The sequence below is a fragment of the Salmo salar genome, chromosome ssa11, assembly GCF_905237065.1.
Source record: "Salmo salar chromosome ssa11, Ssal_v3.1, whole genome shotgun sequence".
Lineage (NCBI taxonomy): Eukaryota > Metazoa > Chordata > Actinopteri > Salmoniformes > Salmonidae > Salmo > Salmo salar.
In genome coordinates, this window is record NC_059452.1 from 12,177,068 (window position 1) to 12,190,262 (window position 13,195).

General features: G+C 41.2%; 1 protein-coding gene across 2 annotated transcripts in view; it reads left to right on the top strand.

Annotated features, from left to right (window-relative positions):
* LOC106562001 (myosin light chain kinase 3) overlaps nt 1-13,195 on the top strand; it is a 33,597-nt gene that overhangs the window by 10,157 nt on the left and 10,245 nt on the right. The window contains exons 1-3 of one of the 2 annotated variants that reach the window (XM_014126512.2): nt 2,679-3,482; nt 10,647-10,740; nt 12,525-12,822. In XM_014126512.2, coding sequence (XP_013981987.1) covers nt 2,937-3,482; nt 10,647-10,740; nt 12,525-12,822 — 938 coding nt within the window. In that variant the 5' untranslated portion in view covers nt 2,679-2,936. Of the gene's footprint in view, nt 1-2,678; nt 3,483-10,646; nt 10,741-12,524; nt 12,823-13,195 lie in introns of those variants that run through there. The other variant, XM_014126514.2, reaches the window with a different exon arrangement.

Here is a 13,195-nt window from a genome sequence, read left to right on the forward strand (position 1 = left end):
CCCATATGTATTGGGTCACATCATCATCGCTGGCCTGATCCCATGTCACCGCAACTCTCATTATCTATTGTTTCCTGTTATTCATTGCAGCTGGCTGCCCCATTTGGGGGAGTAGACATGAATTTATGAGTGCTGCTACTGCCAACGCTTACTTTCTGATATGCTAGGACGCTAGCTAACTAGCCTGCCCTGGGTTATGGGGTGGTAAATAGAGTTGTTATGATGGTTCAGAGCTGCTGAGAGGCACACCCCCAGTCAGACAAACCCCTTGTGGAAAACCACAGCGGAGCCACATTTCTTTTGTGGGCCAGCATCCTACCAGAGATTTCCATTGCATTCCATTGTTACATTTCAGTGGGATGGTTCCTGGCATAGTCTCATTGGGAAGTGCTTTATAAATAAATCACCTAGTTTACATTCTGCCCATTATACTGGGCCTAAGGGACTCAGTCTACTACTTGACGATGTTACAGCTGCATATGGATGGTTCTATGGGCCATCCTCTGCTCTCCGGACCAGGAAACAGGGACCCATCATTTCAGCAAATCATCACTATTCACAGTGCTGGGATAAAGACATATCCTCAGAATGTATGATAACTGAATTAGGAGACAACACGTTTGTCTTCTCAGAAATGGCCTTAACACATATTTACCAAGAGGATTTTGCTTTTCAATTGTTTTCAAGAGCTCATTTGTCAACAGCTGGGCATGTTAGCCTAAAAATATTTTAAGGTCTAGCTTGTTGAATCTTTGAAAAATCACAGATTGCATCAATGAGGTCCATTTGTCATAGAACTGTCTTTTCAATAATAGGTTAAACAACAAACAGTGTTTGCAATTCCTGAATACTTTACTAATAACTGGGAGATAGGAAAGACCCATGCAGTACAAAATGCCAGGATGTTCCAAGAAAACATTCCCATCCAATGGGACAGTAGGGGAGATGGTAGGGAACTGTAGGGGAGACCGGTGTTGTTTGTCACAGTTTTTACTCTTGTGTGTATTTCTCAGCACCAGTATATCTTACAAGACTCTTTTCAACATGAAAAGAAAGACAACGGTCTTGGGTGGTAATAGGGACTCTTTTTATTCTCATATCTTATTCCAACATGAAGTTATAAGCCATCAAACACACTCTGCCCACTTGTGACAACCAGCCCCATCACAGGGTTGGTTGTCATATGGGGTGGGTTGTCACAATGTTTGCTAGTAGCTTATTCTTTTCGTAATAGGAAATAACGCAATATAGCACACAGCTTTCTTTGGTAGAACGATATTCTTAACAGAATTCAGCATTTTGTACCTTGAGAATAACGTATGGCATTTTTTGTATATTTGTGTGTGCATGCGTATGTTTGCACACGCATGTGTACATGTGTGGGTGGGTGAAATAAAAAAGATGTGTGTGAGAGAGACAACACTCCCAGATAGCACAGACACCTCTGTCCAACATATGTATACGTGACACATTGGGAAGATGCAGTTTAGACATCGTTTGCTAATTGGCAAGACGTTTCACAAACAAAAAAGACGTCTCACATTCTACATTCTAAATTCTAGAGTTCTACATCGTTTATACGTCGGCCAGGCATCAACATTGTATTCTGATGTCTCGGTGACGTCTTCCCAATCTGCAAACGCTCTCCACGCTACATATTCTCAACACATTTTGATATGTCGGCCAAAGGTGTTCGTTTTTACTGGGAAGGGAGGTCTTTATAGCAACAGCACAAAATAGCTTGGGATATATTGTATACTGGCAGTGGCAATGTCCCCGAACAGTATGGTTACAATGGAGTTAATAGTGACAACCAACCCAACCAATGCTAGTTACCACATGGCTTGACCTAGCAACTCAGAAATAGGTTTGGAATAGCTCTCCTTTTCCTCTTTTTGATAAACATAATTATTCATGTATAATCCCATAGTTCAAACATTTATAAAATAACAAGACATACCTTATATGTTTTTTTATTTTATCTGTGAGAAACATACATTCCACTCACCTCAATGTTTTGTCATGCTGACATGAATTGACTAGGCGGATGAGTTCTTTCAAAGAATTCACACATTTGAATCTTAAAGTTATTACACAGCACACTCTAGATTGGGAGTAACAAGCACTGTGACAACCAACCCATGAGACAACCAACCCCAGTCTCCCCTACCCTGGACCAGAGGGAGAGGGCGACTGCTTAGATTCCTGCTTGCACTTCATCATTCCTCTGTCTACAGAGGTTTATTTTTAAAGGGAGGTGTCAGCCAATGTCAAGTCACGTTCCTTTGAGCGGTGATGGGGGACAGTCGCCCAATCAGAGAAGCTGTGCTGGGCGGACCAGAACCTTTAGATCCACCAATGGTTCACTTCACTCTATCAGCACCAGTAAACACACTAAAACATATACCAACAAACAAGCAAGCAAGCGAACAAACAACCTGTACATCCCAATGGGGAAGCAACATGACAATGTTTTAATATTTTAAAACAACACCATTTCCAAAGCTCACAACATCTCTCTCTTAATACTGGCAAAAGGCCATTTTGAAAAGGTCATTCCTTGCATGCCCACAAGTCAATAGCATCTTCTGAGGTTGAATTTAAATGTTTTGGTGACGTCAAGCGGCCATTGGAATTTTGGCAGTGGTGGGGCTACTATATAAAAACTTTAGGACAGAGAGGTAGAGAGAGAGGGAGGGGGGGAGACAAGTGGAAAGATAAGATAGCGAAGAGTTGGTGTTTATTTAAGTAGTGTCATGTCCCTGGCACATACAGACAACAGGGTCCGGCAGACCTGCCTGTATGGGAGAGGAACAACAACACCTCGGGAGCTTCAACTAAAATAGATCCAATGCAGCTTGGAGCAAGGTGGATTAGCAAGGCTTCCTTTGTCTCACCTGACACTTGTTCCCTGCTGTGTGGAATTTCTTGGAACTATGAGTAAACCGGAGACATTGGCCACCTGCATTGCCAAGATGTACGAGGGGGGTAAATTGGACAATGCTGGGGCCCCTTCTGGAGCAATGAAAAAGCCAACTAACAGCCTGCTGAACAGCCTGGGAGGCATGGAGGTCAAGCTGAATCAGCTCGAGGTGAAGGTGGAGCAGATAGCCTGCAGCCAGACAGAGGTCCTCAGGAGGCTGGACATGGTGTGCCAGGGCATGGGGACGCTGGAGAAGGACCTGGCCCAGCTCAGAAAAGACAGGGACAGGGGCTCTCGTGGAGGTGGAGGGGACCCTTCCTTGTTCTCGGAGGTCAAGGTACTGTGTGGGGAGACCGTGGCGCTGCTGAAGAACCTGCAGCAGGAGGGTAAATGGCAACGAGAAAAGATTGAGGGAATAGAGAGCTCGGTTTCGGCCATGGACAAGCTCTGGGGATATGTGGGGGAAGTCTTCCGAAGCTCCAAGATAGTGGAGTTCATCTTGAAAGGTATCGTACCCTGGAGGAAACAGGGCCTACTGTACATCCAAGAGGAGGAGGAGGTCAGTGAGCTCATGCTGAAGTGGGCTGGCACATCTTTGCCATTTCATTAAATGTGATGTCCTTAGGTGCTTAAAAATGTTTGAGTTATTTTGAGATATGGTATTAACATCTGCTTTCATTTATTTTGTGAGCCATGACTCACCCTTACCCACTTATTTTAATAATTGTAAAGAACGCAGTGCATTCTGTATTGTAAAGAACGTAGTGCATTCTGTATAGTGTACAGTGTACACTATCATTATGTTTTGTTCTCACACTTTTAAATACTTCTCATTCAAATGGGGACATGAGGTCAAATTAGTTCATCATTTGCAGTATAGATATGTAATTTCATCCTGTTTAGTTCACCACATGATGTGGTGTAAAATAAAGGGAAGGATTTTTCTTTGAAAATTACAAATCCATGCTTTGGGTTTGTGGGAAAGGATTTCAATGTTGGTGATTTGACTACTATAACAGCATCTTTGTTAAATGTTAACTCTTAGTAAATGGTCATTGCTATTTTCATAGGGCATGACCTAACATAATGGGGAAGAGTAAGTTGAAGGTGGATGTTTGTCCAGCAAAATGTCAGTTGAAATCCCCAGTGCAAAGTGTTGCTACATAGAAGCCTTGTGCAAAATCACTTAACCTAGCGATCTGTGTCACTGTCTGACTGTCTCTAAAATGTTTCTTCAGCTGTTGGGAAACAATGTGAGCTCTTTCAGTAATGTTACTGTCAAGATAAGGCTGTTTGCTAGCATAAAATCCAAAGTGAAACTGAAGTGAGAGGGATTTTTCCCACTGACTGTATGCTTTCCCCCCAGCTCATGACAATTTAGGGTAAATAATCTGGATTATAATGTATGAAGAATCTATTTTCTGATTCATATCAAAATGAGGTTCTCATTACTGGCATCTTGATAATCTTGACATTAAATACTAATGCTTGCTACAACATAAAGTAGCCTACAAACAAACTATTAGAAAGCAGATGGAACCAAATGCTGGTCATCTTTCATTTGAACATAGAATTAGAATAGTAATTCAATAGGATCTCTATTTATTTATTGAACCTTTATTTTATAAGGGAGTCGTACTGAGACCATGGTCTCTTTTACAGATGAATACTGAATTATAGAAATGACAGAAAATACACACTACAAAATATAAATACAAAATGCAAGCAAAAATAAAAACATGGTGATAGAAAACAAACACATTTATTAGTAATAAGGCCCTCACTCAGATTTCTGAATTGTCCTCGAGGCATCCAAACATTACATTTCAAGAACATTTAGAAGATTGATCCATAAATAAGGTGCAAGAAAACTAAAAGCTGATTTACCTAACTCAGTAGAGACCAAAGGAATTTCCAGAGTTAACCATCTCTGAGACCAGGATGTGGTAACTCGCACGTCTAAAGTTTAGTAAAGATGTTAGCTACAGTGGGACTTTTTGTAAAAGGGCTTTATAAATGAAAACAGCAATGTATCAACCTACGTGATATCAAAGAGGTCCAACCAACTTTCTGGTAGAGAATGGAGTGATGAGTACTAAAATTGTAGCCTGTAATGATAAACTGCATCTAACGGCTCTAATGAAGTGGCAGTTGCGTTCATATGTAACCGATGTGAAATGGCAAGTTAGTTAGCGGTGGTGCGCGCTAATAACGTTTCAATCAGTGACGTCACTCGCTCTGAGACCTGAAGTGGTTGTTCCCCTTGCGTTGCAAGGGCCGCGATTTTTGTGGCGCGATGGGTAACGATGCTTCGTGGGTGTCAGTTGTTGATGTGTGCAAGGGTCCCTGGTTCGAGCCCAGGTTGAGGCGAAGAGAGGGACGGAACCTACACTGTTACACATATAGATCCGGGGTGGGCAACTCCAGTCCTCGACGGCCTGATTGATGTCACACTTTTTCTACATCCCTAGCAAATGGCCCACCCCTGACATAGATGATGTCGCCATAGTCTAAGACCGATAGGAACGTCGACTGAATAATCTGCTTTCTACTAATTAGCAAGAGCCAGGACCTATTTCTATAGAAGCCCATTTTTATTCTCAGCCTCTTAACTAACTCATCAGTATGCTTTTTAAAAGACAGCTTTTCATCTATCCAAATGCCCAGATATGTATAAGCCGGGACACCATCAATATGGACACCATCAAAAGTGCATATGCTTAAATCGTTACTTTTATGCTCTAGACTCCGGAGAGTATCCATCCACCTGTGTGGCTCAGTTGGTAGAGAATGGCATTAGCAATGCCTGGGTTGTGGGTTTGATTCCCATGGGGGACCACTAAAGAAATGTATGCACTCACTACTGTAAGTCGTGTGTCTGCTAAATGACGTAAATGTAAACAATATATACTTAGTTTTACCTGCAATACTAATTTCAGGTCAATAAAGTGATTCTGTAATACAAGGAATGCAGGCTGTAGTTCAGATAGAGCCTGGTCAACCATGGGGGCAAAAGCATACACAAAAGTATCATCGGCATACAAGTGCAGGTTACAATTTTTTTACAGACAAGTCAATATTGTTAATGTAAACAGTAAAAAATACAGGGCCCAGAACCCTGCGGGACACCTTTCATATTATCCGGATTTAACACCATCAGTAGATACACGTTGAGTTCTATCTGTCAAGTAATTTATTAACCAGTTACATGCAGCCTGGTCTAGGCCAATTGAAGAAAGCCTCTGAATTAGCAGTGAGTGATCAACAGTATCGAAAAGCCTTTGACAGGTCAATGAAGAGGGCAGCACAATGTTGCCTTTTATTCATACAGTTAACCACATCATTTATAACTAGGGATGCAGCAGAGATAGTGCTATGACCTGGTATAAAACCTGACTGATGTACATTTAGAATGCATTTCAAAGATAAGAACGATCTGAGTTTTAAAAGGATCAGCCCCTTTTTTTTCCCGATTTTCGCTTAAAATGACAAACCCAAATCTAACTGCTTGTAGCTCAGGACCTGAAGAAAGGATATGCATATTTTAGCTGGGCAAGAACATTTAGAAATAAGGCCACCTTTGTGAAGAGGGAGTACATGGGCTGTCTTCCAAACCTTGGGGATAGTACCAGATATAACAGTCCGGTAAAAAAATCAGGGTTAATTATTCAGTGGCGGCAGAGAGCTGCAGCTAAAATGGATCAAGCATATCAGCCTCAGTGGAGCTGGAGGCTGGCAAAGGGAAGAGCAGTTGATTGATTGACCGGGGTCAGTTAAACCACAATTTCTCTCAAATAAAAATCCTGCCAAGATAAAATTAGGACTAAAAGCATAATTTATCCCATTCTTCACAGTTATGATGCCAAAGTCAGACAGAGCTTGTTTAGGCAGGGATAAGAGGAATTTGTACGCTTCAGTTCATTTACTGTTTTCCAAAATGTAGAAGGATCACCAGCAGAGTCTGAGAGCTTAGAAAGTAGCTTGACTAAACTTTCTTCATTGAGATAGTACATCTGTTTCTCAATTGTCTCAAAGATTGCCAGTCCACTACAGAGTCAGTTTTCCTTGCTTTGGCTCAGGCCTGATTTCTCACCTGAATGAGCTGAGATAGATCTAACTCTTGGTTTTCTTCTGAGCTATCTTTGATTCTGAATTGTTTAAAAGGGGCATGTTTATCTGCCAGAGCAGGTATTCCCAAACTGGGGGTGGTACATGCAATGCCGTCGGGGGCACGCCAAATAAAAATGTGATTCACATTTTCAAAAATAAATAAAATAAAACATTTTTTTTATTTTTTATTTTTTTCTTCACATTTTCAAACAGTCCATTTATATTTTTCCAATGGGTCTATACATTTGGGTGAGTTTTTTTTCTCGCCTGAGTAGCATCGTTTCACTGCCAAAAATAAAATTAAACCATCTAGTGTTCAGCGAAATAACAACACAATGTCAAATACAGGTAGCCTAGTCAAATAATTAACATTCAATCACATTAACCGTTACCAAACGTAGCTGCTGCTCATGTTGGTATCTGTAGTGATGGCGCAAAAGCCATGACAGGGAGACATAGTGGAGTGGTAACACGCGTGCAAGCAGTTGCTCCCGACGCCACTTGGGTACACTGCAGCAACCACCGAGATGCTCTTGCTGCCAAGGGAATGCCTGACGGCTTGAAAGACGTTTTGGACACGACAGTGAAAATGGTTAACTTTGTTAAAGCAAGGCCTTTGAACTCTCGTGTATTTTCTGCACAATGTAATGATATGAGCAGCAAGCATGTAACGCTTTTACAACAGACAGAAATGCGCTGGTTATCAAGGGGCAAAGTATTGACACATTTTTTTATTTATTTAGAGATGAACTTAAAGTTTTCTTTTCTGACCATAATTTTCACTTGTCTGGCTGCTTGCATGATGACGAGTTTCTCACATGACTGGCCTATCTGGGTGATGTTTTTTCTCACCTGAATGATCTGAATCTAGGATTACAGGGACTCTTCACAACTATATTCAATGTGCAGGACAAAATTGAGGCTATGATTAAGAAGTTGGAGTTCTTCTCTGTCTGCATTAACAAGGACAACACAAAGGTCTTTCCATCATTGTATGATTTTTTGTTTGCAAATGAACTCAAGCTTACGGACACTGTCAAATGTGATATAGCGAAGCACCTGAGTGAGTTGGGTGCGCAATTACGCAGGTACTTTCCCAAAACGGATGACACAAACAACTGGATTCGTTATCCCTTTCATGCCCTGCCTCCAGTCCACTTACCGATATTTGAACAAGAGAGCCTCATCGAAATTACAACAAGCAGTTCTGTGAAAATTGAATTTAATCAGAAGCTACTGCCAGATTTCTGTATTGGGCTGCGCTCAGAGTATCCGGCCTTGGCAAATTGCGCTAAGACACTGATGCCCTTTGCAACCACGTACCTATGTGAGAGTGGATTCTCGGCCCTCACTAGCATGAAAACTAAACACAGTTACAGACTGTGTGTGGAAAATTATTTAAGACTGAGACTCTCTCCAATGCAACCCAACAATGCAGAGTTAAGTGCATCCTTTGAAGCACACCCTTCTCATTAACCTGTGGTGAGTTTTTCCACAATTTTCGATGAACAAATAAGGTTTTATATGTAAGATGGTTAAATAATGAGCAAAATTATTGATTATTATATTCTTATTTGTGCCCTGGTCCTATAAGACCGCTTTGTCACTTCCCACGAGCCGGGTTGTGACAAAAACTCATACTCATTCTTATGTTTAAAAAAGATATTGTATAGTGTGTGTGTGGCAGGCTTACAATCATGGCAAAAAACAACATTCGAGAGTGCGCTGACTCTGGTGCTAGAGGGGGTACGCAGCTGGAGGTTGAATGCTTGAAGGGGTACGGGACTATAAAAAGTTTGGGAACCACTGTGCCAGAGGAATACATTTGGAGGATACATTTTCTAGAGCCAACTCAGGGTTAGGAATACAAGAGACGGTGGCTAAATCAGAGTAGAACATGTCACGTAAAAATCCTTGAGGAGAAAACTTTTTAAAATGTGTCTTCTTAATTAAATGAGAATTAGTATTTTGCTGTTTCATATCTCTAATACATATTATGGGACAATGATCACTGGTATCATATGTAAATACTCCGCTAGACACATTTTATTATGCGGGTTAGTAAGAATTAAATCAATCAAGGAGGAGTTAACAGGATTTGTCACATTTAGCCATGTGGGTTTTGAGATCAATTGAGTGAGTTTAAAATCAATGCATATGCATTGAGGCCAGGGATAGCCAACCCAGATTCAAATCCCCTAAAATGACTAACTCCGAAGACAGAAAAGGTGTTAAACACTCAGATATAGCACCAATAGAAGTCTTGTTAAACAATGTGGCCTTAATGGCCACACAAGTACTCTTAAATCTCTAGAGAAGCCACTTAGCCCAATATTGGACTAAAGGAGCCTAACTTTACTCCTTTGTCCAAGGACCTACCATGCTCTGTTAAAGGGCGAATTGGCTCTGGAATCCAAAACAGCCGAATACTCCATCTAAACATGAATCGAGTCTCTATTTTGGTAAAGTTCTAGAAACATAAATCCTCTACTTTCACATCACTTCAAAATACACACTTACTGTACTCTGTTTTAACCTGTATTAACACAGTTGCAGCCAACATTATTTTTAAGTGACAACATGTTTGTGGCGTCTGTCTTCCGTTTACACTCAGCTGTTCGAAGATGCAGCTAGCTAATTAGCACAGGTATAGTCCCCTCTGTCTACCGTCTGTTTTCCGTAAACAAGCACTGAAACCTAATATGGCCGTGTGGGAACCCTAACCCTATAAAGGTGCGTATCAATTTAACCTTCTGTTTTTGGAAGATTATTATATGAAAGATAAGGTCGCGGATCTGAACAAAAATCCCCCCTACAGAAGACGCCTTCGCCCAATGACTCTTATGTGTCATGAAATGGAACTGACAGTCAAGGGCTACTAGCCACAGTGCTTCTGCCTCTGCATTGCTTGCTCTTAGGGGTTTGAGGCTCGGTATCTGTAAAAAAACGTTCTGACTGCTGGTGTCAAAAGGGCTTTATAAAATACATTTGATTAATAGATTGAAATTTAGATATTTTTGGGTTGCAGATAGTGTAGTTTAATTTAGTGTTAGTAAATAGTCTGATAGCGTTAGGCAGACAGATGGACTCTAATTAGAGCCAGTAAGGTATGCCGTGCAAATACAGATCACAACAGCATTGCTTCTTGTCCACCCATGCTATGACCCTGCGGTGTACTTCCAGGCCAGATTCACTGCTGGCATCTCCCAGTTACTCATGATTTAGAGTAAACTAATAACAGAGTCCAGCTGAGTTGGCCCAGTAGGCGTCTGTTATCAGTTGTGTGTTGTCATTTCAAATATGTCACACCAGTTCATCATTAATACTAAAAAGACCATGCCTCAATCATTCTCCGTGCCTCAAGTCCATGCCTGAAGTATTGGCAATGTGATGATGAGTGGATGTGAACAAACATTTAGATAAGATATTTCAGCCTTAAACTTTTTTTTTAATTCTCCTGTTTGCTATATGTGGTTTATCTTGTTCAAACTTGATATCATACATACTCCTGGAATTGAGCTACCATACCACATTGGTGGTAGAATGATTGTTAAACTCGATTGTGAGGAAGTAGTAAGAAACAATATATATGAAGGATGTTCTCTTCCCTCAGAAAACGAAATTAGAAGATAGCAGCATAAAGCCTAAAGTCACTCTTTGTGACCAGGGGACTCAGGTCCAGGAGGAGGGCTTACAAATCGCCACAGGTAAGCTGGACTTGTCTCTGTGTTATCTGTTGGCATTGATACATATTTTTCAGTTCATGTTTTTCAGTCAATCAATCAATTAATCATTCAAACATTATTTATACAGTACCAGTCAAAGGTTTAGACACACCTACTCATTCCAGGGTTTTTCTTTATTTTTACTATTTTCTACATTGTAGATTAATAGTGAAGACATCAAATCTATGAAATAATACATATGGAATCATGTAGTAACCAAAAAAGTGTTAAACTAATCCAAATATATTTGAGATTCTTCAAAGTAGTCACCCTTTGCCTTGATGACAGCTTTTCACACTCTTGCATTCTCTCAACCAGCTTGCATTTGGAATGCATTTAAATGAACAGGTGTGCCTTGTTTGTTAAAGACCAAGTCCATATTATGGCAAGAACAGCAAAGAGAAATGACAGTCCATCATTACTATTAGACACGAAGGTCAGTAAATCCGGAAAATTTCAAGAACTTCAAGTGCAGTCGCAAAAACCATCAAGCGCTATGATGAAACTGGCTCTCATGAGGACTCTCACAGGAAAGGAAGACCCAGAGTTACCTCTGCTGCAGAGGATAAGTTCATTAGAGTTACCAGCCTCAGAAATTGGCAATTAACTGCACCTCAGATTACAGCCCAAAAACATGCTTCACAGAGTTCAAGTAACAGACACATCTCAACATCAACTGTTCAGAGGAGACTGCGTGAATCAGGCCTTCATAGTTCAATTCCTGCATAGAAACCACTACTAAAGGACACCAATAAGAAGAAGAGACTTGCTTGGGCCAAAAAAACACGAGCAATAGACATTAGACCGGTGAATATCTGTCCTTTGGTCTGATGAGTCCAAATTTGAGATTTTTGATTCCAACCGACGTGTTTTTGTGAGACGTAGAGTAGGTGAACGGATGATATCTGCATGTGTGGTTCCCACCATGAAGCATGGAGGGGGAGGTGTGATTGTGCTTTGCTTGCTCTTAGGGGTTTGAGGCTCGGTATCTGTAAAAAACGTTCTGACTGTGTGGGTGCTTTGCTGGTGACGCTTTCGGTGATTTATTTAGAATAAATCTGCAGCAATACGCCATCCCATCTGGTTTGTGCTTAGTGGGACTATCATTTGTTTTTCAATAGGATAATGACCCAAAACACATCTCCAGGCTGTGTAAGGGCTATTTGACCAAGAAGGAGAGTGATGGAGTGCTGTATCAGATGACCTGGCCTCCACAGTCACCCGACCTCAACCAAATTGAGATGGTTTGGGATGAGTTGGACCGCAGAGTGAAGGAAAAGCAGCCAACAAGTGCGCAATATATATGAGAACTCCTTCAAGACTGTTGGAAAAGCATTCCTCATGAGCTGGTTGAGAGAATGCCAAGAGTGTGCAAAGCTGTCATCAAGGCAAAGGGTGGCTACTTTGAAGAATCTAAAATCTAATATATATTTTGATTTGTTGAACACTTTTTTGGTTACTACATGATTCCATATGTGTTATTTCATAATTTGGATGTCTTCACTATTATTCTACAATGTGCAAAATTGTAAAAATAAAGAAAAACCCTTGAATGAGTAGGTGTGTCCAAGCTTTTGACTGGTACTGTATATCACATTCCTTACATGAAATGCATTTTAAGGTTCTTTCAGTCAATGTTGACCAGTTACTGACAACTGCCTGGATGTTTTCTGCAAAGTTAATGTGAGTGGGTGGGGATTCCATAAGCAAATTAGTGATTACTTGAGCTAATTCCTTCTCGTACATCTGTTGCTGTTCTCCCACAGGTGACCAGCCGGTGCTAGAGCTCCCTGTAAAGGAAGTGAAGGCCACAGACCATGGAGTGGAAGTCCCAAATTCTCCTGAGCATGATCCCTGCGGGTTATCAGAAGCTCTCACAGAGGGCCCTGCAGTCGACGAGGCCTTATTCCCATCTACCAATAGTGATTGGGGTAGTAAAGGCTCTCGCAAGCCCAAAGAGGTCACCTTAAAGAGCAGAGAGCCCACCAGAGTCCAGACCTTCGCCTCTGATGTGGTCGTAGCTCAGGTGGAGGTCACCATCGAAGTGCTTTCTGAGCTGAGGAGGTAGGCTGTCACTGATTCATAACCAAAAGAAAATGCCGGAATTCCAAAGTGCAATCTCTCTTTTTATTAAGTGCTTTTTTTTGTCAACAAATAGCAGCACCATTACTACCAACAGGGTTATGAAAGGTGTGACAGGTGGAGCTGTTGAGTTGACGTCAATTGTCATCGAAGAGATAACAAAGCACCTGCACTCACTGACCTACACTTTCAGCTAGAAATGTGAAAGCACGAGGGGATATGATAAACTAACCTCAAGCTAAACCCCACTGCTGCCTTTTCATGTCTCTAGTGAAAGGTTTTCAAGTGGCAGTGGGCTCTCACTCTGAGTAGGGTGAGCAACATGAGGTACATGCTAAAGGGAATACAGAACATC